The following is a 24,050-nucleotide window of genomic DNA, read 5'->3' as shown; positions in this document are numbered from 1 at the left end:
GTATGGGACAAATGATCAGCTGTTAGCGCCACTTCATACATAATTAGTCTCAATAGTCGATAAAACGTGGAGCTGGAGGAGCACAGCAGGTCAGGCAGCATTCAAGGAGCAGGAAAGTCGATATTTTGGGTCGGGATTCATCATCAGGACTCTCAAGTCGTGATGTAAGGTTCCCAACCCAACTTCCCTGCTCCTTGGATGCTTTCCGACCTGTTGTGCTCCTCCAGCTCCACATTTTATTACTCTGTCTTCTAACATTTGCAGTCTTTGCTATCTCATGAGTTTCAAAAGCTTCCCTTTATTGGCAGACAACGTAGAAACCATTCTTTTATGTTTGTTGATGCAAAATTCATACAGTGCAATGTCATGAGATTCCAGGAGGATGGTGGTTTTAACTTTAGCCTGGTAACTGCTGGTTGGAAATTTCTAGATATTGTCGTCAACTTGCATCATGTGATCAGTGATGGCCATGTTTTAATCCAGCAAGGTCCAGTCTAAAATTAAACAGTAAAGTATAGCTTTTAAAACATTTTATGACCTTTCTTCATGCCTTGTGAACATGACAGATGATTTGAAAAAAACACTTTACTTAACACTGAGATAACAAGGTGTAGAGTTGGATGAAGACAGCAGGCCAAGCAGCATCAGAGGAGCAGGAAAGTTGACGTTTCGGGTCGAGACCTTTCTTCAGAAAAATACTTAATAACTTTACTTAACACTGAGTTGTCATTTTGCATCCATATCTGAAAGGGGCAGATTCAGTAGAAAATTGCAAAAGCAAGAATATGTGAAAGAAAAAGCAAAATTGCAAATCTATGATGAAAGCAGGAAAAGTGGGACTAGAATTGTAGAGATGTACAGCACAGAAACAAATCCTTCAGTGCAATTCATCCATGCCAACCAGATTTCCTAAATTAATCTAGTCCCATTTGCCAGCATTTGGCCCATATTCCTCTAAATGCTTCCTATTCATGTATTCATCCAGATGTCTTTTAAGTGTGGTAATTGTACCTGCCTCTATCACTTCCTCTGGCAGCTCATTCCATGCACGCACCACTCTCTGTGTGAAAAAGTTGCCTCTTAGGTCCCTTTTAAACATTCCCCTCTTGCCTTGTAGACCTCTTCTGGAGTATTGTGTCCCGTTCTAGTTGCCCTGTTATAAGAAGAATATTGTTAAGCATGAGAGGGTTCAGAAGAAATTTACGACGATGTTGCTAGGAATGGAGGGTTTGGGTTATAGGAGAGGCTGAATAGACTGGGACCTTTTTTTCACTGGAGTGTAGGAGGTTAAGGGGTGACTTTATAGAGGTTTATAAAGTGATTAGAGGTATAGGTAAGGTAAGTGGCAGGGGCCTTTTCCCTAGGATGAGAGATTTCAAGACGAGGAGGCATATTTTTAAGGTGAGAGGAGTAAGACTTAAGAAGACATGAGAGGCAATTTTTTTACACAGTGTGGTTTGTTTGTGAAAGGAACTTCCAGAGGAAGTAATGAATGTAAATAAAGTTACAACATTTAAAAGACATTTAGATAAATCCATGAAAAAGAAAGGTTTGGAAGGATATGGGCCAAGCACAGGCATCTGTAGCTGGTTTGGTTGAGATTTATAGTTGGCATGGGCTGGTTGGACTGAAGGGCCCATCTTCATGCTGTTTGAATCAATTCCCTCTAGTTTTGGACTCCCCTACCCTGGGACAAAGACCTTGGCTTTTCATCCCATCAATGCCCCACATGAGTTTATAAACCTCTATAAGGTTACGCCTCAGCCTCTGACACTCCAGAGAAAATAGCGCCAGGCTATTCAGACTCTCCCTGTATCACCAACTCCAGTAACATTGATGTAAATCTTTTCTGAACCCTTTCAAGTTGAACAACAACATCTTTCCCATAGGAGAGAGACCGGAATTGGACGCAGTAGCTAATTGCCTGTTCTTTCAAAGATCCAGCTGTCTTCCTTCTGTGCTTCATCAATCTGATTTTCTATGATTCTGTGGACGATGGAAAATAGGAGACCAGCCAGGAGATCATCTGGTCACAATAGTTTGACTGAATATTTCATCTGTAGATGAGCAGAGGGAAGGTTAGAAATGGTCAATGTTCTTGAGGTAGACATAGATGGTCCTTGTGAAGGAGAGGATAAGGAGTCTGAAGATCAATTCAGTGTCAGATAGGATGCTGAGTTGTAGGTTAGATTGCAGGTTTCATGCTATCAATAAAGTATATAGGCAGGATTGTGCAATGGTGTCCCAAGGTTTACAGTTATATAGGACCCTAGTCAGACATACTCAGGGCACTGTGTACAGTCCTGATCTCTCTACTATAAAAAGGACACAGAGAAACTGGAAAAAGTGCAAATTAAGTTTCACAAGAACATAACAGACAAAGCTTACCGCTGTCAGGAAAAATTGAACCCAATGTTCGACCCACCCTGATATTGATCTTAAAAATTATGAATAGATTGGGCACCTGAGATAGAAAGAGAACGTTCCTACTGGTAGGAGAATTCAAAAGTAGGTGTCATAGATACAAGATAGTTACTTATAAATCCAATAGGAAAACAAGGAGAAATTTCCTCACTCAGACAGCAGCTGGAATGTGGAACTGGCTGCTCTAGAAAATAGTTCAGGTATATAGCTCGTGATTTTTACAAGAAAACTAAATGAGGACATAAGAGGGAGAGGGGCATAGAAAGTGATACTGAAAAGCAGAAACTCTGCGAAATGGGTTCAAATCCCACTATGATGACTGGTGAGCTTTAAATTCAATTAATAAAATCTGTAATTGAAAGTCAGTGAATGATTGTGGAAGTTATTAACAATTGTTGTAAAAACCCATCTGATTCACTCTTGCTGTTTCAGGAAAGAAATATACCATTCTTACACAGTCAGCCCTACATATGACACCTAACTCACCATAATAACGCTGACTCTTGAAGGCCCTCCGAAATTGTTCAGAAGGTCACTCTATTCAAGGGAAATTAGTGGTGCGCAAGAAGTGTTAGCGTTGCACATTCCATGAAAGAAAAAAGAAAACTAGCCTGGACTGTAATTAGTTGGTCTGAATGACCCATTTCTCTGCTGTATTGTCTCTGTAAAGTGTGAAATATCCTCTGGTTAAGAAATATAGATGCGCCAGTAAAACATCCTAAGAACAAATTCTGTTCTTCAGTCTCTCCTTGTTTGCCATTAGTCTCTGCAGGCTCAATGGTTTTATTCCTTGTTGTAGAGCTGCTTGACAGGATATACACCTGATAAAATGGGCTGTAAAACAATGTTCATACCAGTGTCAACTCTGAAGCAATATTCTCAGTTGGATCATTTACCTGCTTAGCTTTGCTGATTCATTTGTGAATTTGTTTTCATAATCATTGATGTTACATTTTATATGCTTGAACAGCCATTCCTAGCAGTAAAAACAAGCTCCCTACAGTAAAAAAACACATACTCAACATCTCTTCAATCAACTTTTTCATGCTTTTGCTCAATTCATACACCTTTACACCAATTCCCTGATGAATAAGCTGCCTGAAGCTAAGGGACTTAGGGACTTAATATTAAACTATCCCTGTTTGCAATGAAGAATTGAAAAACAGGCTTTGCCATAATGTTGGCTCTGAATCAAGGTGCTGGATTTTGTATAGCACGTTGCAATGAGCTAGCGCAATCATGGGACAAGACCCCTTGTCAGTCTTCCTTCAGTGAGGAAACCTCTCATAGTTAAATCAGAAGGCGGAAGGGATCAACACCAGATTCTGGCTGGCAACAGCAGAATATCAATTAGCCCCTTTGTGAGCCAATTGACATCCATTATCCATGAGCCACTGAAACTGGGATTGAACAGAGGCTATACTCCACAAGACGCTGTCCAGAAACTGTCAGCATTTTGGGAGGAGGATGGGTGATGGGTAAGAAATTTAGACTGGGTGTAAAGTGGGTTGTTGATTTATAATGGCTCATTATCCACTATTGTAAAAGACCGTTAAGACTCTACACAGAATGGAAAGGTCTGTGGATATTTGTGAGTTTATTAAATACAGCATGGATTTCTCCGCTATCATTATTCTCTCTGGAATCCCTTCAAAAGTAAAATGCATCATCTGCAATTAATCTCTGATTTTTGTCAGGATGTACGCATTTCTGAAAATGCCAATACTTTATTGCTCATCCCTCGTTTCTGAAGACGACACAACTCTGTGTATAACTAAGTGTGGACAAGAAAATTTTCTGATTCAGTATGTGGATACACTGTGCAAAACTTGACCTACTCTTGGGAAATAAGGCAAAGCAGGTGACTGAGGTGTGGAGGACCACTTTGGTGCCAGTGCCCATAATTCTATTAGTTTTACAATAGTGATGGAACAGCAGAGATTGGATCTAAAAGTGAAAGTTCTAATTAAGAGGAAGGCAAATTTTGACGTTATTAGGCAAGAACTTTCAAAATTTGATTGGGGTGGATGTTGGCAGGTGAAGGGACAACTGGAAAATGGGAAGCCTTCAAAAATGAGATAACAAGAGTCGAGAGTCAGTATATTCCCAATAGGATGAAGGGCAAGGCTAGTAGGTGTAAGGGAATGCCGGATGACTAGAGAAATTGTGGTGTTAGTCAAGAATAAGAAGGAAGCATATGTCAGGTATAGACAGCAGAGGTCATGTGAATCATTGGAAGAGTATAAAGGCAGTAGGAATACACTTAAGAGGGAAATCAGGAGGGCAAAAAGGGGACATGAGATAGCTTTGGCAAATAAGGTTAAGGAGAGTCCAAAGGAATTCCACAATTAAGGACAAAAGGGTAACTAGGGAGAGAATAGGGCCTCTTAAATATTAGCAAGGCCACCTATATGTGAAACCAAAGGAGATGGGGGAGATACTAAATGAGTATTTTGCATCAGTGTTTCCTATGGAGAAGGTTATGGAAGATAGAGAACTTGAGGAAATAAATAGCAACGTCTTAAAAAATTCCATATGACAGAAGAGGAGGTGCTGGTGATCTTAAGATGTATAACAATAGATAAATCCCTGGCACCAGATCAGGTGCATCCCAGACTCTGTGGGAAGTTAGGGAAGACATTACTTGGCCCACTGGTAAGATATTTGTATCTTTGACAGCCATGGGTGAGGTGCCAGAAGACTGGTTTTTGGCCAACGTGGTGCCATTATTTAAGAATGGCTGTAAGGAAAAGCCAGGGAACTTTAAATCAGTGAACCTAACATTAGTGGTGGCAAAATTGTTGGAGGGGCTCCTGAGGGACAGGATTTACGTGTATTTGGAAAGTCAAGGACTGATTAAGAATAGTCAACATGTGCGTAGGAAATTGTGTCTCACTAGCTTGATTGAGCTGTTTGAAAAAGTGACGAAGAGGATTGATGAGGACAGAACAGTGGACATGATCTATTGGGCTCCAATAGAGCATTTGGCAAGATTCCACATAGTAGACTGGTTAGCAAGGTTAGGGATAAAGGGAGAACCAACCATTTGGATACAGAACTGGCTCAAAGGTAGGAGACGGAGGGTGGTGGTGGAGGGTTGTTTTTCAGACTGGAGGCCAGCAGTGTGCTACAAGGATCAGTGCTGGGTCCATTGCTTTTTGTCATTTATCTAAATGATTTAGCTGTGAACATAAGAGGTATGGTTAGTAAATTTGCAGATGACACCAAAATTGACCGTGTGGTAGACAGCGAAGAAAGTTACCACAACAAGATTTTGATCAGATGGGCCAATGGGCCGAGGAGTGGCAGATGGAGTTTAATTTAGATACATGTATGGTGCTGCATTTTGAAAAGGCAAATCAGATCAGGACTTATAGACCTAAGGGTAAGTAATGGGGACTGTTGCTGAACAAAGAGACCTCAGAATGCAGGTTCATAGTTCCTTTAAAGTGGAGTCACAGGTAGATAGGAGAGTGAAGAAGACGTTTGTTATGCTTGCCTTTATCAGTCAATGCATCAAGTATAGGAGTTGGGAGGTCATGTTACACCTGTACAGGACATTGGTTTGGCCACATTTAGAATATTGCATGCAATTCTGATCTCCCTGCTATAGGAAGGATGTTGTGAAACTTGAAAGGGTTCAGAAAAGATATACAAGCATGTTGCCAGGATTGGAGGGTTTGAGCTATAGGGAAAGGCTGAGTAGGCTGGGGCTATTTTCCCTGGAGGGTCGAAAGTTGACGGGTGTCCTTATAGTAGTTTATAAAATCATGAGTGACATGGACAGGATAAATAGACAAGGTCTTTTCCCATGGATTGGGGATCCATGAATAGGTTTAAAGTGAGTGGGGAAATAATTTAAAGGGGACCTATGAGGGAAATTTTTCATGCAGAGGGTGGTGCATGTCCGGAGTGAGGTGCCAGAGGAGGTGGTAGAGACTGGTTGAATTGCAATATTTAAAAGACATCTGGATGGGTATATGAATAGGAAGGGTTTAGAGGGATATGGGTCAAATGCTGGCAAATGGAACTAAATTTGTTTAGGATATCTGGTGGGCATGGATGAGTTGGACCAAGGGATCTGTTTCCATGTTGCACATCTCTATGACTCTGTGACTCTAAGTGTCTTGAGAGGTACTCCTTGGGGCAGTTTAATGTCACCCACGTAGATGTGACATGGGAGTCACATATAGGCCCAGACAGCACACAGGTGGGAGGTTTCTCTTCCTAAAGCTGATTTGAAAATGAGTTAGGTTTCCAGACAACCTCACAGTTTCATTGTCACTTTGACTGGGACTGGCTTATTATTTCCAAGTTTTAAATTGTATTCTGTGATATATATTTGTGCATAATACATATGACAAAAATTTAGGGAATCAAATTGTTCTTCCAAATATTTAATTCCCTTCACATTAATTTGTGAATGGAAAGAGGTGGGGTTTAAGCCTTTGCATGTTGTTCTAATTGTAGTACAGGTATAGTTGGGTTAGTTACAAAGTCTCATAAGGAAGTATAGTTACAAAGATGAGGATAGTGTCAAAGTATCTGCCAAGTGAGATATATTTGCTAAAAACTTAATGTCCATCTCATTCACTTTCTCCCATCCAGGTATTGAGGGGTATGATGATTGTGAAGTTATCGATTAATCACAGCCATCAATGCCCATCAATTAGCTGAATTTTACAAAATGTGTGTGGAACCCAATATTGCAGCAAAAAATGGGACATGACTGCACAAAGACTCTACATGCTGGTCATGGGAGCCTCTCAGCTTTTTAAACATACACTATTGCACAATAAGACTCATTGGTTGTACACAGTAGGTGAAGCAAGACATGGATGTTCCCTCGTTTGACATGCGGGTCTTCGGGAAAGTGTTGGGGATATGGCTGTGTCAAGGAAAGTGAGTGAGGGTGAGGGGTGAGGTCCAGTGGCCTGAATGGTTTTGTTATAGTTAAGATAAAGTGTCACAGCATTAAGATAGGTCTTTTATACAGTTCTCCTCATTATCCTGCACCTTCTGTGCTTGCATACAACCTCTCCAGCCCAGGCCAGTCACCCCCACCTCCCCAGTTTCTCCTTGACACTCTCTGCCCCGTGCACAGTTTATATAGTTCTCTACCTGTTCACTTGTCATGTTTCTGTTTCATTCTGCTCTGTCTATGAAGAAGAATGACTTCTACTTCAGAATGGTTAGACAAGTAGCTGCTGAACAAGATCATTCACACTTTCTTGTGAGCACATGTTGCGCTGATGGTTATCCATTCGTTATTGGAAATACAAAAATCTTGTTTTGCTGTTCAACACTTAGTGACCATTTATTTGGTCATGTGTACCCTGCATTTTGCTAGACTGTTTGAGCGTAGATAATGGGATGACAATGTGATATGGGTCACTCCTGACCAAGTACAGACATCTTGAAATGGTCTGCAAGTGTTTTGCGACCATTGTTAGACACCATTTGATCTGGGACACTGAACAAATTCAAAATAGCACTCGTCATGTCCCACTTGTTGTGCTACTAAGTCGTTGAATAATGGAAAATTTATGAAGTAATCCATCTCAAGAATGTAACCTTTCCCATGCACTGTGAAGAGAACTGTAGTTATTTTTGTACATGAAATGGTTTGAACATTGTGTGGGCGTAGAGGTTCCCTCTGCTGCAGTGTTGGTAGGCCAGTTCATGTCTCACATGTAATCATGAGTCATTAAATATACATCCTGATGCATCCCTATTCGGTCTAGATTCTTGTGCTAGCCATCTTGGGTGTTTAGTGCACATGGATCCCTGGTTTAACATAGACATGATATCTTAGTATAATGTTTTCGGTATTAGGTTTTTTTTTGCCCTTGAAAATGATTTGTCATGATATAGCAAGTGGTCAAAATGAAACAAATGTCTCAGCTACATCTTCAACACTGTCACTTCTTCCCTGGAACTCTCTCGTTGTGTTCATCTTCAGTAGAAGCTGATTGCAACTGTTCACACTGGCTCCAAAGCGGAACAGATCAACCTTTGAGAACATCTTCTTTTTTGAATATCCATCCTCAAAATGTGGGTGTTGTTGGCCAGGCCAACATTTATTACCCATCTCTGTCTGCCCAGAAGGCAGTTAAGAGTCAACCACATTGCTTCATTGATCTGAAGTCACGTATAGACCAGATGGCAGTTTCCTTCCCTATGGAAAGGACATTAGTGAACCAGATAGACTGATTGACAACTGTTTCATGGTCATCATTCGACTCTTAATTACAGATTTTTTTAAAAATTCAAATACCATCATCTGCCATAATGGGATTCAGACTATAGTCCCGGGAATGTTACCTTGTCCAGCAATAATACCACCGGGTCACTGCTTCCCCTAACTGTAAAAGTATAGATCAAGAAGAATATCTTTGTCTTTGAATGGGTTTGATAATCAGCTCAGCATGTCAGACATCATCATCCTGATAACTGGCTTGTATCTCAGTTTAGTCATATCTTTGCATTTTGACAAATATATGTTGCAAATATGGCAGCGTATTCTTCAGCAGTTTGCAATATATAATTTCCTATGGTTTATGATCTGTTTCAGAGGTGAATTTCCTGCCAAATAAGTAGATGTGCAAAACTATATGATGCCAAATACTGGAGATAATGTCGTACCCTCGATTGGAATGCTTGGCTAATGCAGATGAATGACACAATTTTCCAATGAAAGGCAAGGTTTTCTGCCTTGCAATTGGAACATGCCTAGGAAATTTTGCAATATGCCTACTCCAAGATTTGTGACATTCCTAGAGTCATAGTCCTGCAGATTTTGTTGGCAGGACCTGCTTTGCGGAATCAAATATTGTCTTGGTGCATATAGGGGGCATTCTTCTTGAACACATCAGTCAGCGAAGGTACCTTGTCTGTGAATTTGGGAATGTATGGAAAAAGGAAATTTAAAAATCTGAGGCAGATCCTCTTTATCCTGTAGGGCCAGTATTTGCCAACATCCTTGATCATACTCGGATTTGGGTGGATTCCATAGGTGGAGAAAATTGATTCAAAGGTGTTTTTCGGGCTGACATTGACCTGGTACTTTGTGTTACAGTCAGAACCAGGACAAGGCATCGAATCACCTGGGTACAAGTGTTTGAGATTGCTGACTGATTCGACTGCATCACCTGCAGGTGTGATTTGAATCATTTCTGCACAGTCTGTACATATTTGTAGTCCTGTCACTGTTGGATCTTTGGTATCTACCAGGAGAAGATTTTAGGAAGCCAAGATGAGCTTTTGTTTTATTGACACTGCAGTGTGATCCTGTCAATGAATGACATTGACAATCTGTTGTACGCTGTGAGACGGCCTCTCATATGCTGTGTCACAGAGTCCCGCTTGCTAAAGTCATGCATTGTGGTAACATGTTTGTATTAGCTCCTGTGTTGATTTTCGTTTTTAGTGTCTGTAATCCTACCATTTCAGGACATATGGCGTAATTGTTTAAAAGCTTTTGACCAACTAACACTATCAACGTGGTGCGTAAGGTTAATATGAAAAACTTAGTCATCTTACATGGTTGACTGAATCTCATTGTGTGCGTACTTATACACTTGCCTTGCTGCTAGCATTGTGGTGTTGTAGCATCATGTTGATTACTATGTTTTGTTCTGGGATTTAGCTGGTCCTTTGGAACCAGATTTCCTACATATATATATTTCCAATGTTCCTTGGTGCTTCATGCTTTTCAAATACCAAGAGAAAGATTTTTGATAGGTGCGACAAACTGCATCTGTAGTGGGATTTTTGTTTGCTTGGTGCATTTTGCTGATTCTGTGATAACAAAATTGTTGGCTAAAACATGTAATTATTACTGGCCTGTCACTATGACTTCATACTTGTATCTATCCTCAATTAATAAGTCAATGGTTTGATCCACCATAGTGTCGAAATGATGCCGCATAACAGTTCCAATTGAACTAGTCATTGTCTTCACATTATAACAAAGTGTGAAGCTGGATGAACACAGCAGGCCCAGCAGCATGTCAGGAGCACAAAAGCTGACGTTTCGGGCCTAGACCCTTCATCAGAGAGGGGGATGGGGAGAGGGTTCTGGAATAAATAGGGAGAGAGGGGGAGGCGGACCGACGATGGAGAGAAAAGAAGATAGGTGGAGAGGAGACTATAGGCGGGAAGGTAGGGAGGGGATAGGCCAGTCCAGGGATGCAGTGGGGGCAGGGGAGATTTTGTAGCTTGTGAAGTCCACATTGATACCACTGGACTGCAGGGTTCCCAAGCGGAATATGAGTTGCTGTTCCTGCAACCTTCGGGTGGCATCATTGTGGCATATCATTTCTGATACAATTTTGTTTCTGATATTGTCTTCACATTAATGAGTCTCCCTGACATTTCCTCTTTGGCAACTGGGACTAGATCAGTTTAGGATATCTGGTTGGTGCGGATGAGTCAGACCAAAGGGACTGTATTGAAAAGTCACAGTCATGTTTTATGCTGCAGCATCTTCTGGCAAACTGACCAATGGACTCTTGAGATTACTATGTGCATGACAGGAGTTGGAGTCTGTTTATCCTTAAGGCATTTCTTAACTTTAGCTGGTCTTTGAGAACCTTTCAATCTTTTCTGAGTCTTTCTGATCAAACATGGGAAGACAAGATGTGATCATTCCGTGAAGGCTCCACTTGCCCATAGTAAGCAACATATTTAGAGCGCATTTTGGGATCATTTGCCTTGATCTGTAAAATAGAACAGTTATAATTCAGTAAAAGTTGTCACTGGACAAGTCCATCATGAGATTTCTGCTACCTATAATTCTTCCTTAAAAATGTTCGTCTGTACTATCTTAAGTCATATTTTCCTGACTTTATCAACATAGATTAAAAACTTCTCCTTGTTTAGTTATACAGCTTGCAGCTGCTGCTGTGAATACTGTTACTTATGTACCAACCATCAAGAACAGAGTGTCCTTCCAGCTTCTACATTGCACTGAACCAACTTTGTGTTGCAGCTCAAAGGTGCACTTTATTATTTTCTCTCTTTTAATTAGGCAGTCTAACAAATTCCTTCTTTGTCATTTGTCCTAATTCTGTGTTGTCCAATTAGTGTCCTACTAAATTTTCCAAATGTCTGGCTCCAAGATCTTGGAGTCTTTTCAAGATGGTCACCAGAATATGCTTGCCTTCAACAGGATATGTTACTTGATTGAACAATTCTTACATCCTCTCCCCTAGCATAAGAAACTAGTCAAGGATATCATGGAATTGAAGAATCCAACAGTCCTTTACTACAACTAACTTATGTGCCTGAGAAATATAGTGTTTTGTCCATAAGCGTCTGGATAGAATTAAGGTATTAGATTACACCAGAGGAGCGTGCTTTCAGGACGGTATCGTGCTTCAAATATCAGAGGTAGGATGTAGTTTGAGATCTTGGTGACTTCGGGTCGCATGACTTCACAAGCATGGTTCTTAAAAGGTGGACTAACGTACCAACTGAGATACAATACCACATTTTTCCCTATGGATAGCAAAGAAAGCTCACCCTGACTAGCCAAGTTATCCTGGGCAGAGGTGACTGTGGAGATCATTGCCTACAAGCATCTCTAGAAAACTTAGCTCCAATGCTGCAAGAGGATAAACACTCTGCTGTGCCCTGCCAGAATATTTATCACTGTCTAATCAATGCTTCAAACTCCTCTGAGTGTAAGCTAACATTGTAAGATTGGCACCACACAGCATTGTCACACAAAAAGTTTGGTGCCAGGTATTTCTGCATCCAAAGTGCAATCAAAGTCTGTCATTTCAACGCAGCTATCAACGTAACACTATGGCGTCCGCAGCCTATTGCATGTCTGCCTGTGTCTACACTCAAAATATAAAGAGCAGTAACATTCAACAGCTCACAAACCTTTCTCCCAAACTAGGAGGAGATATACAGATCTGATAGCTTTTCAAGGGTGTGCATGGGACAAAGTTAGTGGCACAAAAGATAACTTTTTGACTATAGTCCCATTAGGGGTTCAGATCAGTCAGTCTGGCTGCCTCTCTTGAGCAGGTTCTTGGGCCTGGTCAAGCTTTAACCTTAACATTGCGAACATTTAACAACAAACCACACTGCATACCATTAAAACTTCTCATAAGCAGGTTGAGAGGTTGAGACTGTATCCCTAACACTCAGAATATGTGCCTTGGATATGAAGGAGTCAAGTAGGCAAAGATGTTAGTACTTACCAGAGCTAAGAGGCAGGTGCCTAGCACACTGGGTACCTACCTCAACGCAGTCAGGCTTGTGAATGCATCTGTTTCTCTTTTTTGGCTAACAGTATTACCCCAGGAATATTGACCCCTCCTGAAAGGTTCTGAGAACACAACAGCAAAACATTAGCTTGCCATCAGGAAACTGAAGAGATGCCTTCCACCCTGTTAAGTTTCCCTGCCCACCCTTCTAAATGCTCCAGCTTTTGTCTATCCACCCCATCTGTTCCTTCAATGTCTTGCAAACTTCAGTCAAGTCACCTCTTAATCTTTTAAATTGCATGGAAAACAACTCCAGTAGGTCCACTGTTTCCTTGGACTTTAACCTTTGATGTACAGGTATGTCTTTCTGTTAAAGTTAAGCTACACTGCAAGGTTAATATTTCCTTCCAAAGGTGTGGTGCTGAGATCTGCTAAATGTGTTTAAACATGGATTTGTTGTAGAATGCCTTCTGACACATTGTATTCTGGTTCCCAAGGGAAAAGATCAGCATTCCATTCAAGTGTCTTGGTTATTTTCTACACATGCTCATGACATTTTAACAATCTGTGTAGCTGGACCTCTGAATCACTGTCACTTCAATTGTTTCTACCTTGTCACTCAGATTACCCTGACATAACTCGTCTTTGGCTTGGAACGGACACTGACATTAGCCCTGCTGAATTTGTTGTCATCCCAGGCATTCTAGGTCCATAATAAAGCAAAAAAGCGTTACTGATTTTCCCAGGAGACACCAGACTTTATCCACGTTAGCAGGGCCATTGCTGGTCTTTGGCAGCTGCAGTGACGAGGTGTTGGATGTGTGGGTGGCTTTGATTAATTGAATTGGTACCCACATGCAGGAGAATGCAGAGCGGAATAAAACCCAGTAAAGAATATACATGAGAAAGTTAAATGTAAATCTGATGAGGCTGAAAGAGCCATAGCAGAGAAATGACTATATGCGTCACTCACTCACTTATGGAGTCATTTATATTCAGTAAGCAAACTCTTGTTTGGCTCTTTTCAGTTTTCTAAAGAGGTATGGGATGTAGAAGCAAATTTTATTACTCAAAACATGTAGCAAGGTTACAGGGATTCACAGATGTGATAAATCTCTTGATACTTTGAGTGTTTTTTAATGTATTTTAATAACATCAGTGACAACACTTTGAAAAAAAAACAATTGATTGGCTGCCAGGCTGTTTGGGACATGGAGATAGTGATGAGCAAGAGATAAACAAACTCTTTTCGTCTGTGTCTTTCTGAATCAATTTTTGTTTCCATTTGTAAATACGCACAAGACCATAAGTCCACAAATCTCTACTGTGCAGCCTGCTTAATTATTCATTCAGAATTCTGAGCAAGCAGAAAGATTGGAAGAATACAGCGAGCAGCTGCTGCTGTTGAGATGTTTTATTTCCATGGACAGATGGAGGATAAGTAGAGACATTTGGCCCATCATGTCTGTGCTAGTGCACTAAATGAGCAACCCAGTTGATCCCATTCTCCTTGCTCTTTCCCTATAGCTCTGCATATTTTTAAAATTTCAGGTAAAAATCTAATCTTGAATATATTTCCATCCTTTCAGTTATCATACTCCAGATCATAACAGCTCACTGCCTTCAAAAAAAATTCTCTTCAGACAAAATTTTACAAGCCTCAGCTGGCTTTGCAGGTAAAATTCTTTGAGTAGCCTCCCCAATAAGCTCCTGTCCACCCTGATGTTCCATCATTTTGCACTAGGACAGGTGAGGCCTAAGCTGGTCCACTCACCTCAGCCCATTTATTGCCCTTTAAAGGGTAATTTCCTGGCAATTCTCAATTTTCAGCTCGGTAGGAGGGGCTCAGGAGTGGGCGATGGTTAGTGGGGAAAGTGGCATTTCTTGGCCATGGGTGGGAGGGAGGGTGGGGTCCCCTCCATCAGTGGCCTCCTTTCAACACCATATGCCCTAGCACAGGTTTTGGGCCCTGCCTCTGTTGCCTCTACCCTGTCCTCTTAACGAGCACCATCACCCTCCCAGTCCTTAACTCCTCTCCCTGCTGCAAGACTGTCAGAATTACCTGGCCTTCGACTCTTGCCCTTTGACTCTGGGGATTGGTTGCAGTTCCCAATCCAGTCCGTTGCAACCTCTAGTGCTGCTGCTGATGATGAGAGAGATGCTGGTTAATCAAACCTTCCTGACTAACATCTTCCCAAGTGACTGTAAGTGCCACTGAATTACTGGTGTTAGACTGCAGCACGGCTATGGGACAGTTAGTATTGGCAGCAAAGTATTGCTATTGACTATTCGGGTGAAAGAAAGGGAAAGTAAAAGCCTTGGCACTCTGCTTTCATTGGATTATTTTGCCAATCACAGTAAATCTGTGTCCTCTTGTTCCCATCCTTCTGAGGCAGGATAGAGTTTCCATTTACTTATGCTCTCAAAACCTTTCATGATTTTGAACATGAGACAATGGGAACTGCAGATGCTGGAGAATCTGAGATAACAAAATGTGGAGCCGGATGAACACAGCAGGCCAAGCAGCATCTCAGGAGCACAAAAGCTGACGTTGCGAGCCTAGACCCTTCATCAAGGGTCTAGGCCCGAAGCGTCAGCTTTTGTTGCTCCTGAGATGCTGCTCGGCCTGCTGTGTTCATCCGGCTCCACACTTTGTTATCCAGGATTTTGAATGTGTCGACTAAATCTCCTCTCAAACGTCTCTCCTTTCATCTACTTCACCCTCACTACACAACCAAGTCCTTATCCCTGCGCTTATAAATTTCATTGCACTCTTGTTCCATTTCCCAGAAATTAACCCAATACAACAGCTGAGACCTAGCCATTAGTTTATGAAGGTTTAGCATAATTTTTTGGCATTTTTAATTGACATGCAACCTTTTATTAGTACAATGATTTTGAAACTTGTCAGTCTTCTCTCGTGTTACATTCTGGAGGCAATAGGATGAGAGAACATAGACTAATTTAAGGAGATACAGATTTCATCTAGTAGCTACTTTAAAATTTGATGTTCTCTTTCCATATTTTTATTATAAATTGTTGGTAAAGAATGTGTGCTGTCGATGATTATGCCTTTGATTCTGTGCCCATATTATAACAGAAGTAGCCTATGTCAACATGTCACGTACAAATGTGCTTCAGCTCCGCCACTGACAGGACCGTGTAAATACAGTGAAATTTAAATTGGAAACAATTAACAGAATGTGTTGGTAGGCATAACATTTTAAATTTATTTATGTATTTGTAAAATTTAGCACACTTTCTACAGAATAATACTGTAAAATGATTATTTCTCATTTATATGAAAGAAGATTTGAAGGCGATTTCTCAAGTTGATAGGTAGTTGAAACAGAAAGGGTTGGAGGAATATTATAACAGGGCAGGAATTGGATGATTTACTCCGCAATACAGACCAAAATGGACTGGTTGTAACTCTGCACACAGTGGGGACCTATAAGGGGCACAAAGCCTTGCTGCAAACTGCTGACTGGCCAGTTAATTCTATGCATTCAAGAATTGTTCTCTACAGAATGGTGGAGGCTGTGCAGAACGTGCTCCTGTTTCCAAAATATTAAATTTAATCACTGTATTGTCCCTTCACCAATCAAGTGCTGCCTTGTAATTCTCCCATTTTCATCCTAAGTGTGTTCTCAACGGAATGAGTTTGAAATGCTCTCAGCGAGTAAGCAGGAGATCCAGCAGGACACTACAGCTCTCCTACTACTCACATCTGAAACAGACATAATATCGAGTGGGTGCAGACTCTGGGCATTTCCATTCCTGAGCAGGACACTAACTGGTCATTGATCTCTTCATGCCTGTGGAATCTTAATGTGATGAGCTGCCTTCTTTCTTACGTTACAAGAAGGAGTGACTATTCAGCAGAAATAATTCCTCAGTGCTTGGGAAAACTCATGACGCGACTTGGGTCTTTATAATTGCATGTTAGTCATGTCGTTGTCATAGATTTTGACGAAACGATGGAGAAATTCGCTTATATGCCTTGCTACCTCAGCTGCTTGTCTCCTGGACTTCACAGCAGTGATTGAACTTTATCCACTGCCCATGCCCCCAATCCCTCCTTAGCTGAAGCTTACACTGATTTATTTATATAAAAACTTTACATGCAAATCTAACTTGATTGCAATTAAGGAAGATGCCAAATTACTTTGATGTATTCCCATGAAAATCTAAAATCTTGCCTGATTGCATTTAGTTGGGTCCTCACAATCAGACTGAGTCGTGTAAAAATGATTGGGGAGAGAAGGGTTTTATCCAATGTTATACTATTATACCAACTTAAAATGGAAGCAAGATGCACAGTTTTAGAAGGCTGATATCTTGCATCCTAAAAGTACATGAAAAGCATCAAAAGCAAAATGAGTAGTTTTAAGGTCTGCAGGTCAGACACCAAACTAAATCTTTTAGGGATTTCAGTGTGAGTTGCTGTCCTTCCATCACAGTAACAGCAGTGTGTCCCATTTGTATCCATGTTTATTCTTTCATGGAATATAGACATTGAGGCCGAGGTTTGTTAGCCATCCCTACTTTCTACTGCAGTTAAGAGTCAACTCCATTTCAGTGTCTCTAGTTACATGGAGACCTGACCACTGCAAAGTTGGTAAATTTTCTTCCCTAAAGGGAATGGGAAGAGATCGGCTTTTATGATGAACATTAGCCACCATTAAACCAAGACTGGCTTCACATTCCAGATTTTACCTGACTGAATTTAAATTCCACATGATGGGATTTGAACCAATGTCCCCTGCGAAGCAGTCTGAACCACTTGTGCTGCAGAGATCCAGTCCATTATGCCATCATCTTATCCCTACTAGTTAACCGTGCGCAGTTCCTTTGATAGCACCTTCCAAACCTATAACTTCTATACCTGTAGGGACAAGGGTAGATGTTTAGGAACGTCATCTGCAAGTTCCCTTTCCAAGTCATCCTGACTTGCTCCTTCACTGTCATGGCATCAAAATCCCAGAACTCCCTAATCAACACCGCAAGACCTTTAATGGCTCAAGAAGGCAGCTTACTCTCACCCTCTCAGGGACACCTAAGGATGGGCACGGATGCTAGCCAACCCAGCAACTGTCATGCCCTGTGAAACAATAACAGAGCTAAGCGTCAGCTGTTCAAGCTACAGACCACCTGAGAATAGCCCGTTTGCAATGGCTTCCCTCAACCCCCCTCCTTTCACCCACTCTTACTCTCTCAGGAGAAACATAGGAGCTCCATTGTTTAAATCAGGCATTAAAAAAACCTATTTCTCCTGAACCTCAATCTGCCACCTTTGTATTGCCTACCCATACAGAGCCTAAATGGGCCCTTATCAGTTTTGGACCTTAGTCTCAAACATGGTGACCATTGGTGTTGGTGCAATTAAAATTTGAGATGTTCAGGAATTGAAGGAATGCAGAGATTGGGTGGTTGTGGAGCTAGCTTTGTGTAACAGAAATAGGAATAGGGCTGAGGCAATGAAGGGTTTTGTAAACAAAGGTAAGAATGTTAACACTGACACATTGCTGATGAAGGAGCTGAGGAAATTAAATCATGGGCTCTGGAGCTACAATTGGCCTAGAGGCCCATTTCCAGTTCTGATTCTCAATCCCCGTAAGTCACCCCACCTTTAACCTGAACACAGACCCAAACAGTGACTCTGTCCCATGACCTGGGCACAACAGGGCCTTTCTCTGACCTGAACACAGTGGTCCCTCACCAGATGTATGCACAGGACCCTCCCTGCACAACACCAGGCCCCAGTTACTGGGTTTAATCAAGCTCATTCTTAGATCCTGCATGTGACCAATGTCAAAGGTCAGCTTGAGCACAAGGGCATAGAGGATCACATAGATAGAAAATGAGAAAACAGTCAAGAGCATGCAAAACTAGTCAAGTATGAGAATAACAAAAACACGCGTGAAGATTCTAGCAACAGAGGAGCTGTTGTAGCAATGGAGATGTGAGATGTTATTGAGGTGGTCTTGCTGCTAAAGTAAAAATTTTAGAGTCATACAGCGCAGAAACAGACCCTTTGGTCCAACCAGTCCATGAAGAACATAATTCCAAACTAAACTAGTTCCACCTACCTGCTCCTGGCCCATATCCTTTCAGATCTTTCCTCATGTGCTTTTTCAAATGTCTTTCAAATGTCATAATTGTACCCACATCCACCATTTCCTCAGGAAGTTCATTCTACACACAAACCACCATCTATGTAAAAAAATTGCCTCTCATGTCTTTTTAAATCTCTCTCCTCTCATCTTATAAATGTGTCCCCTAATCTTGAAATCCCCCATCCCAGTACCTATACTTCTCATTATTTTGTAAAATTCCATCAGGTCAACCTCCTACTCTCCATTAGAAAGACATCCCAGCCTAACCAGCCTTTCTTTGTAACTCAAACCTTCCATATCCAGAAACATCCTGGTAAATCTTTTCTGAACCCTCCCACAGCTTAAAAATATCCTTTCTGTAACTGTGCGATCAGTATATAACTGTGGACACAGTATTCCAGAAGAGACCTCACCAATGCCCCGTACAACCTTAACATGACTTCCAAACTCTTTTACTCAAAGGACTGAGCAATGAAGGCAAGCATGCCAAATGCTTTTTTAACCTCCCTGTTTATATGTGACATGAAATTCAAAGAATTATGTACCTGCACCCCTAGGACTGGCTGTTCTACAACACTACCCAAGGCCCTACCATTAATTGTATAAAACCTACCCTTATTTATTGTAAATTGTACAGGAGATTCTGCTCTTCAGCAAATATTAAGCTTTCTGAATTCAATTGCAACCCAATCCAGTACTCATTTATACCATTGTGAAAAGGTAATAAATAAAGGCTGGACTATTGACTTTTCTAGTAATTGAATGATGTAATTGACAAAAAAAACACCAAGCAAACAATCTTTTAAATTTAAGTGGCTGCAATGTGTAAATAATGCACAAGATAATAAACTGAATCCTTGAACTAGTTCCTTGCTGCACTGACTCTGACATTCAACCCTTGACATTAGTCCGGCCTGAAATCATACTGCCTGAGCTATTGACTTTTCCCATGAAACTACTAACCTGATTGTATCGAATTATGGACAGAGTTACTAAGATTGTGCTTACATCAGCCAAAACTTCAACCCAGAAACAGCAAACAGGAATATTTTGGATGCTTTCCTGCATTCTGATCTGTGGTGCAGCTAGCTAGAGTGGAATTGTGAATTTGTCTGAAAATAATTGGATGTTTTGGAGGTAATAGGAACTGCAGATGCTGGAGAATTTGAGATAACAAGGTGTAGAGCTGGATGAACACAGCAGGCCAAGCAGCGTCAGAGGAGCAGGAAAGCTGGCATTTCAGGCCTAGACCCTTCATCAGAAATTTCTAATGAAGGGTCTAGGCCCGGAACGCCAGCTTTCCTGCTCTTCTGATGCTGCTTGACCTGCTGTGGATATTTTGGATAATAAAATGTGAGGCTGGATGAACACAGCAGGCCAAGCAGCATCTCAGGAGCACAAAAGCTGACGTTTCGGGCCTAGACCCTTCATCAGAGAGCTCTCTGATGAAGGGTCTAGGCCTGAAACGTCAGCTTTTGTGCTCCTGAGATGCTGCTTGGCCTGCTGTGTTCATCCAGCCTCACATTTTATTATCTTGGAATTCTCCAGCATCTGCAGTTCCCATTATCTCGTGGATATTTTGGAGTTTTGTTCAATTATTTTCACAGGTCAGGGTGTATCGGTCCAACTAATCCACACTGACCATGTTCCCAAAATAAACTGGTCCCACTTGCCTGTGATCAGCCAATATCTGCCTAAATCTTTCCTATTCATGTACTTATCCAAATGGCTTTTAAATGTTGAAACTGTATCTGCATCCACCATTTTCTCTGGCAGTTCAGTCCACACATTTCAGTATTAAAAAAGTTGCCCTCAGGTCGCTTTGAAAACTTTCTACTCTCACCTTAAAACTATGCCTCCAAGTTTTGAACTCCCCTACCATAGAGAAAAGACTCTTGCTGTTCACCTTACCTGTGCCTCTCATGATGTTATAAACATCTATAAGATCACCCCTCAACCTCTCATGTTCCAGTGAAAAAAATCCCAGCCTCTCTAGCCTATTTTTATAACTGAAACCCTTGATTCCCAGAAACATCCTGGTAAATCTTTTCCGAAGCCTCTCCAATTTAATAAGATCCTTCCTATAGCAGTGGATAACATTTAACTTTAGGTTTTGCTTAAATTTAAATTGAGCAGTTTGACTCTGATTGTCAATGCAGTGTCCTGAGAAATTAACCAGCTATCACCTGTTTGTTCATTTAAGCATAATGTGGATACAACTAATCACCGTGTATAATTGCTTCAGAGATAGTGGGAACTGCAGATGCTGGAGAATCTGAGATAACAAGGTGTAGAGCTGAATGAACACAGCAGGAAAGCTTTCCTGCTCCTCTGACGCTGCTTGGCCTGCTGTGTTCATCCAGCTCTACACCTTGTTATCCTTGTGTATAATTGTTTTGGTTTCCATTACAAACACTACAAGCCTTACTGACAATATTAAATTGGATATCAGCACAATTCTTAGCACACTGCTGACTATTTAGTAAATGTTGTCCAATTGATGAATTTCATTAAAAGTTGGACAGTGTTGTGTGTTTTGCAGTCACAGGCTGGTTGGTTACATTCGGTATCTTGATGTGATCAGCTGATTGAATAAAATCAGCTATTTGAAGTGATCTTTGGGATATCCAGCCTACACCAGGGGCTCATAAGGTGGGTGTCAGGATGCCATGTGGGGTTACAAGCTAGAATTTTGTGGCTATAAAATTGGAGACAGTAATGATTTCCATGTAGTTTGGATCAAGTAACAACAGCCATTCTACTGCTCTAACAGGCCCTTATTCTGATGGGTTGTGACACTTTAGGCCTTGCAATAGGGTCACAGTGGCAAAATGTTTTTTGAAGCACTGGCCCACATAAATAGTATCACACTGCCACTCACATTCACAATCCACATTACTTGTTCATGTAATAGGTAGAATGTCTTTATGGATTGATGGCAACATCTGTTAGTGGCAAACACACTTGGGTTGCTACTGCACAGTAGCAGTGTGAAACAACTAACTTCTCCTGTTGCTCAAACGTTTGAGATACTTTAACCTTCAGGGTAATGTGAGATAGACTGGCACTTTTTAAGTACCAAAAAAACAAAATCTTAGGGCCTATTCATGAGTTTGCACAATATACAGAAAGGCATGATTATCGGAGTAAACATTATCTCACAGGAAAGCTTTGATGTGCCCTGTTTCAGCGTCAGGCTTGCGTGGCACTCAAATGGTTTGCGTTCTAGTTACAAGGTTGCCAATAAAGCTGATCCGAAACTCACTTCCTGAAAGGACGGCAGCTGCATTAGTAGTATTTAGATTTAGTCGCGGTATTTATGTAACATTTGGATGAGTACTTGAAACACCATAGTTTACGAGGCTACATACCAAGTGCTGGGAAATGGGATTAGAACAGCTAGATGATGGATGACCAGTATAGACATGATGGGCCAACAGTCATTTCTTTCCATGGTATAAACATATTGCTCCACACTTTCTGTAAGTGTTCTGATTGATCGCCAAGTGGACAATTATTTGTGTAAATACAAATTGCATTGTTTAAAAGAAAATCACTTTGATAGGGTAAATATGGAAAAGCTGTCTCTTCTCAATAGAAAGTACCGAATGTGGTCCCTAGAAGCTTCTTTTTCTGAATTTCTCCAGTTATGTATTGGGAAGACAGAAATCATTGTTTCTGGATATCCCTACAACATGTTTCTCGCTACTGACTCCATACCTCTCCCAGCAATTATCTGGGATGAAACTGTCACATCTGATCCTGATTTGAGCTTGTAAACGCGTGTTCACACCTTCACCAAGACAGTCTATTTCCACCCTCAGTCACTCTCTTGACGTCACCGTCATCAGCTCATCTTTTCCTGAAGCCCTCATTCATGCCTTCAATACCTCCAGACTAGTTACACTCCTGGTTAGTTGCTCATATTGTACCCTATAAACATGAAATCACTCAAAACTCATTGTGTGTTCATTCACAGATATTTTCATTGCCCAGTAACCCTTGAGCTTGATGATGATCCACTTCAAGTCAACAAACATCTTGGTTTTAAAATTTTGATCTTGTTTTCAACTCCTTCCATGGCCTTGTGCTCCCTATCTCTAATTTTCACCAGCGTTAAATACTTCTGAGGTACTTGCAAATTCTGATCTTTTGTGTATTCTCAATTAAGACCACTCAACCATTGGTGGCAAGGCTTTCATTTGGCTAGGACCCAAGCTCTGGAATTCTCTCCTCCACCCTCCAAGTCTCTATACCTCAATATCCCCCTTGTAAGGCTGTCCTTTTTAAAAGTTGCTTTATTGATCAAAACTTGGTTTGTGAAAAACCATGGAGTGTTTCATATGTTAAAAGCTGTTACCAGACCAATATAGCAGTCACACTGCCCTTCAATATTGGATATATTATTGAATCTATAGGCCATAATGTTTTGACCTTATGTTTCTTAGGGTGGTTCGATACAGAACAGAAAATCTAAGCGGTGCCTGGAGCTTCAAGGAAGTCCTGACAATGACTTTGGGTTCAAACCTATACTTCAGAAGTGTAGTGGCCAACGCTGGACCATCAGTAGTGTCTTAAAGAAGACATCCTCTTAATGAACCTTTGCTCCTTCCACCCCTTGTTCTCATTCTCTCCATGCTACTGTGTAGCACAATTTTGCAAATTTCTGTTGTACATTTCTTTCATGTCTCAGGTTTGTGTATGGGTAAAGAGGAATTTCTTTTTCATAATTTAGAATTAAGTTGTACATGATTTGCAGATAATTGTTTGTCGGAAGGATCAAGCTGGAGACAAAATAGTTAAATATTTTCTATGTGTAAATAGACACATGACAAATGGACAATATTTATAATGGGTATCATGTTAGTATGTATTGATGTAAAACATCTGTTTTAATGTGGGTGAGTGAATAGTTTGGTGAAGTGACCCCATTCGTCAAATCAGTGACATCTAGCCAATAAAACCCATGTAGGTGTAAAAATCTCTCCAATAAATTCTTCTCTCGTCTAGTTTGAGCTCAAATGAAAATTGTTGATTTTTGATGCAGGAAAAATGACAATAAAATGCTACATCACTTAACTGAATACTGGAGTAGAAAATGTTCCATACAATCCCCTCAGCCACTCTGAAAAATACATCAAGGACAGACAAGCAAACTTAAGAAGGGGTTGAGCCTGAGGAAGTGTATGTGTTCACAAATATGGACCACCTCTGGTGGTTTCACCGTGATATTCTACAAAAATAACAAAGTTCATGGGGAAAGTGTTATTAAAATTGTCATCAGACT

At 40.9% G+C, this 24,050-nt stretch overlaps 1 protein-coding gene across 2 annotated transcripts in view; it reads left to right on the top strand.

Moving 5' to 3' along the window:
* Window positions 1-23,832, top strand: part of LOC125459330 (polypeptide N-acetylgalactosaminyltransferase 18-like) — a 222,732-nt gene extending 198,900 nt beyond the window's left edge. For both annotated transcript variants that reach the window (XM_048545669.2, XM_048545670.2), the window contains one exon: window positions 23,212-23,832. In XM_048545669.2, coding sequence (XP_048401626.1) covers window positions 23,212-23,358 — 147 coding nt within the window. In that variant the 3' untranslated portion in view covers window positions 23,359-23,832. The remainder of the gene's footprint in view (window positions 1-23,211) is intronic.
* The last annotated feature ends 218 nt before the right edge of the window (window positions 23,833-24,050 follow it).

The sequence above is a fragment of the Stegostoma tigrinum genome, chromosome 17 (genome assembly GCF_030684315.1).
Source record: "Stegostoma tigrinum isolate sSteTig4 chromosome 17, sSteTig4.hap1, whole genome shotgun sequence".
Classification (NCBI taxonomy): Eukaryota; Metazoa; Chordata; class Chondrichthyes; order Orectolobiformes; family Stegostomatidae; genus Stegostoma; species Stegostoma tigrinum.
Note: the sequence above shows the minus strand (reverse complement) of the source record. Positions and strands in the feature narration are given on the sequence as shown.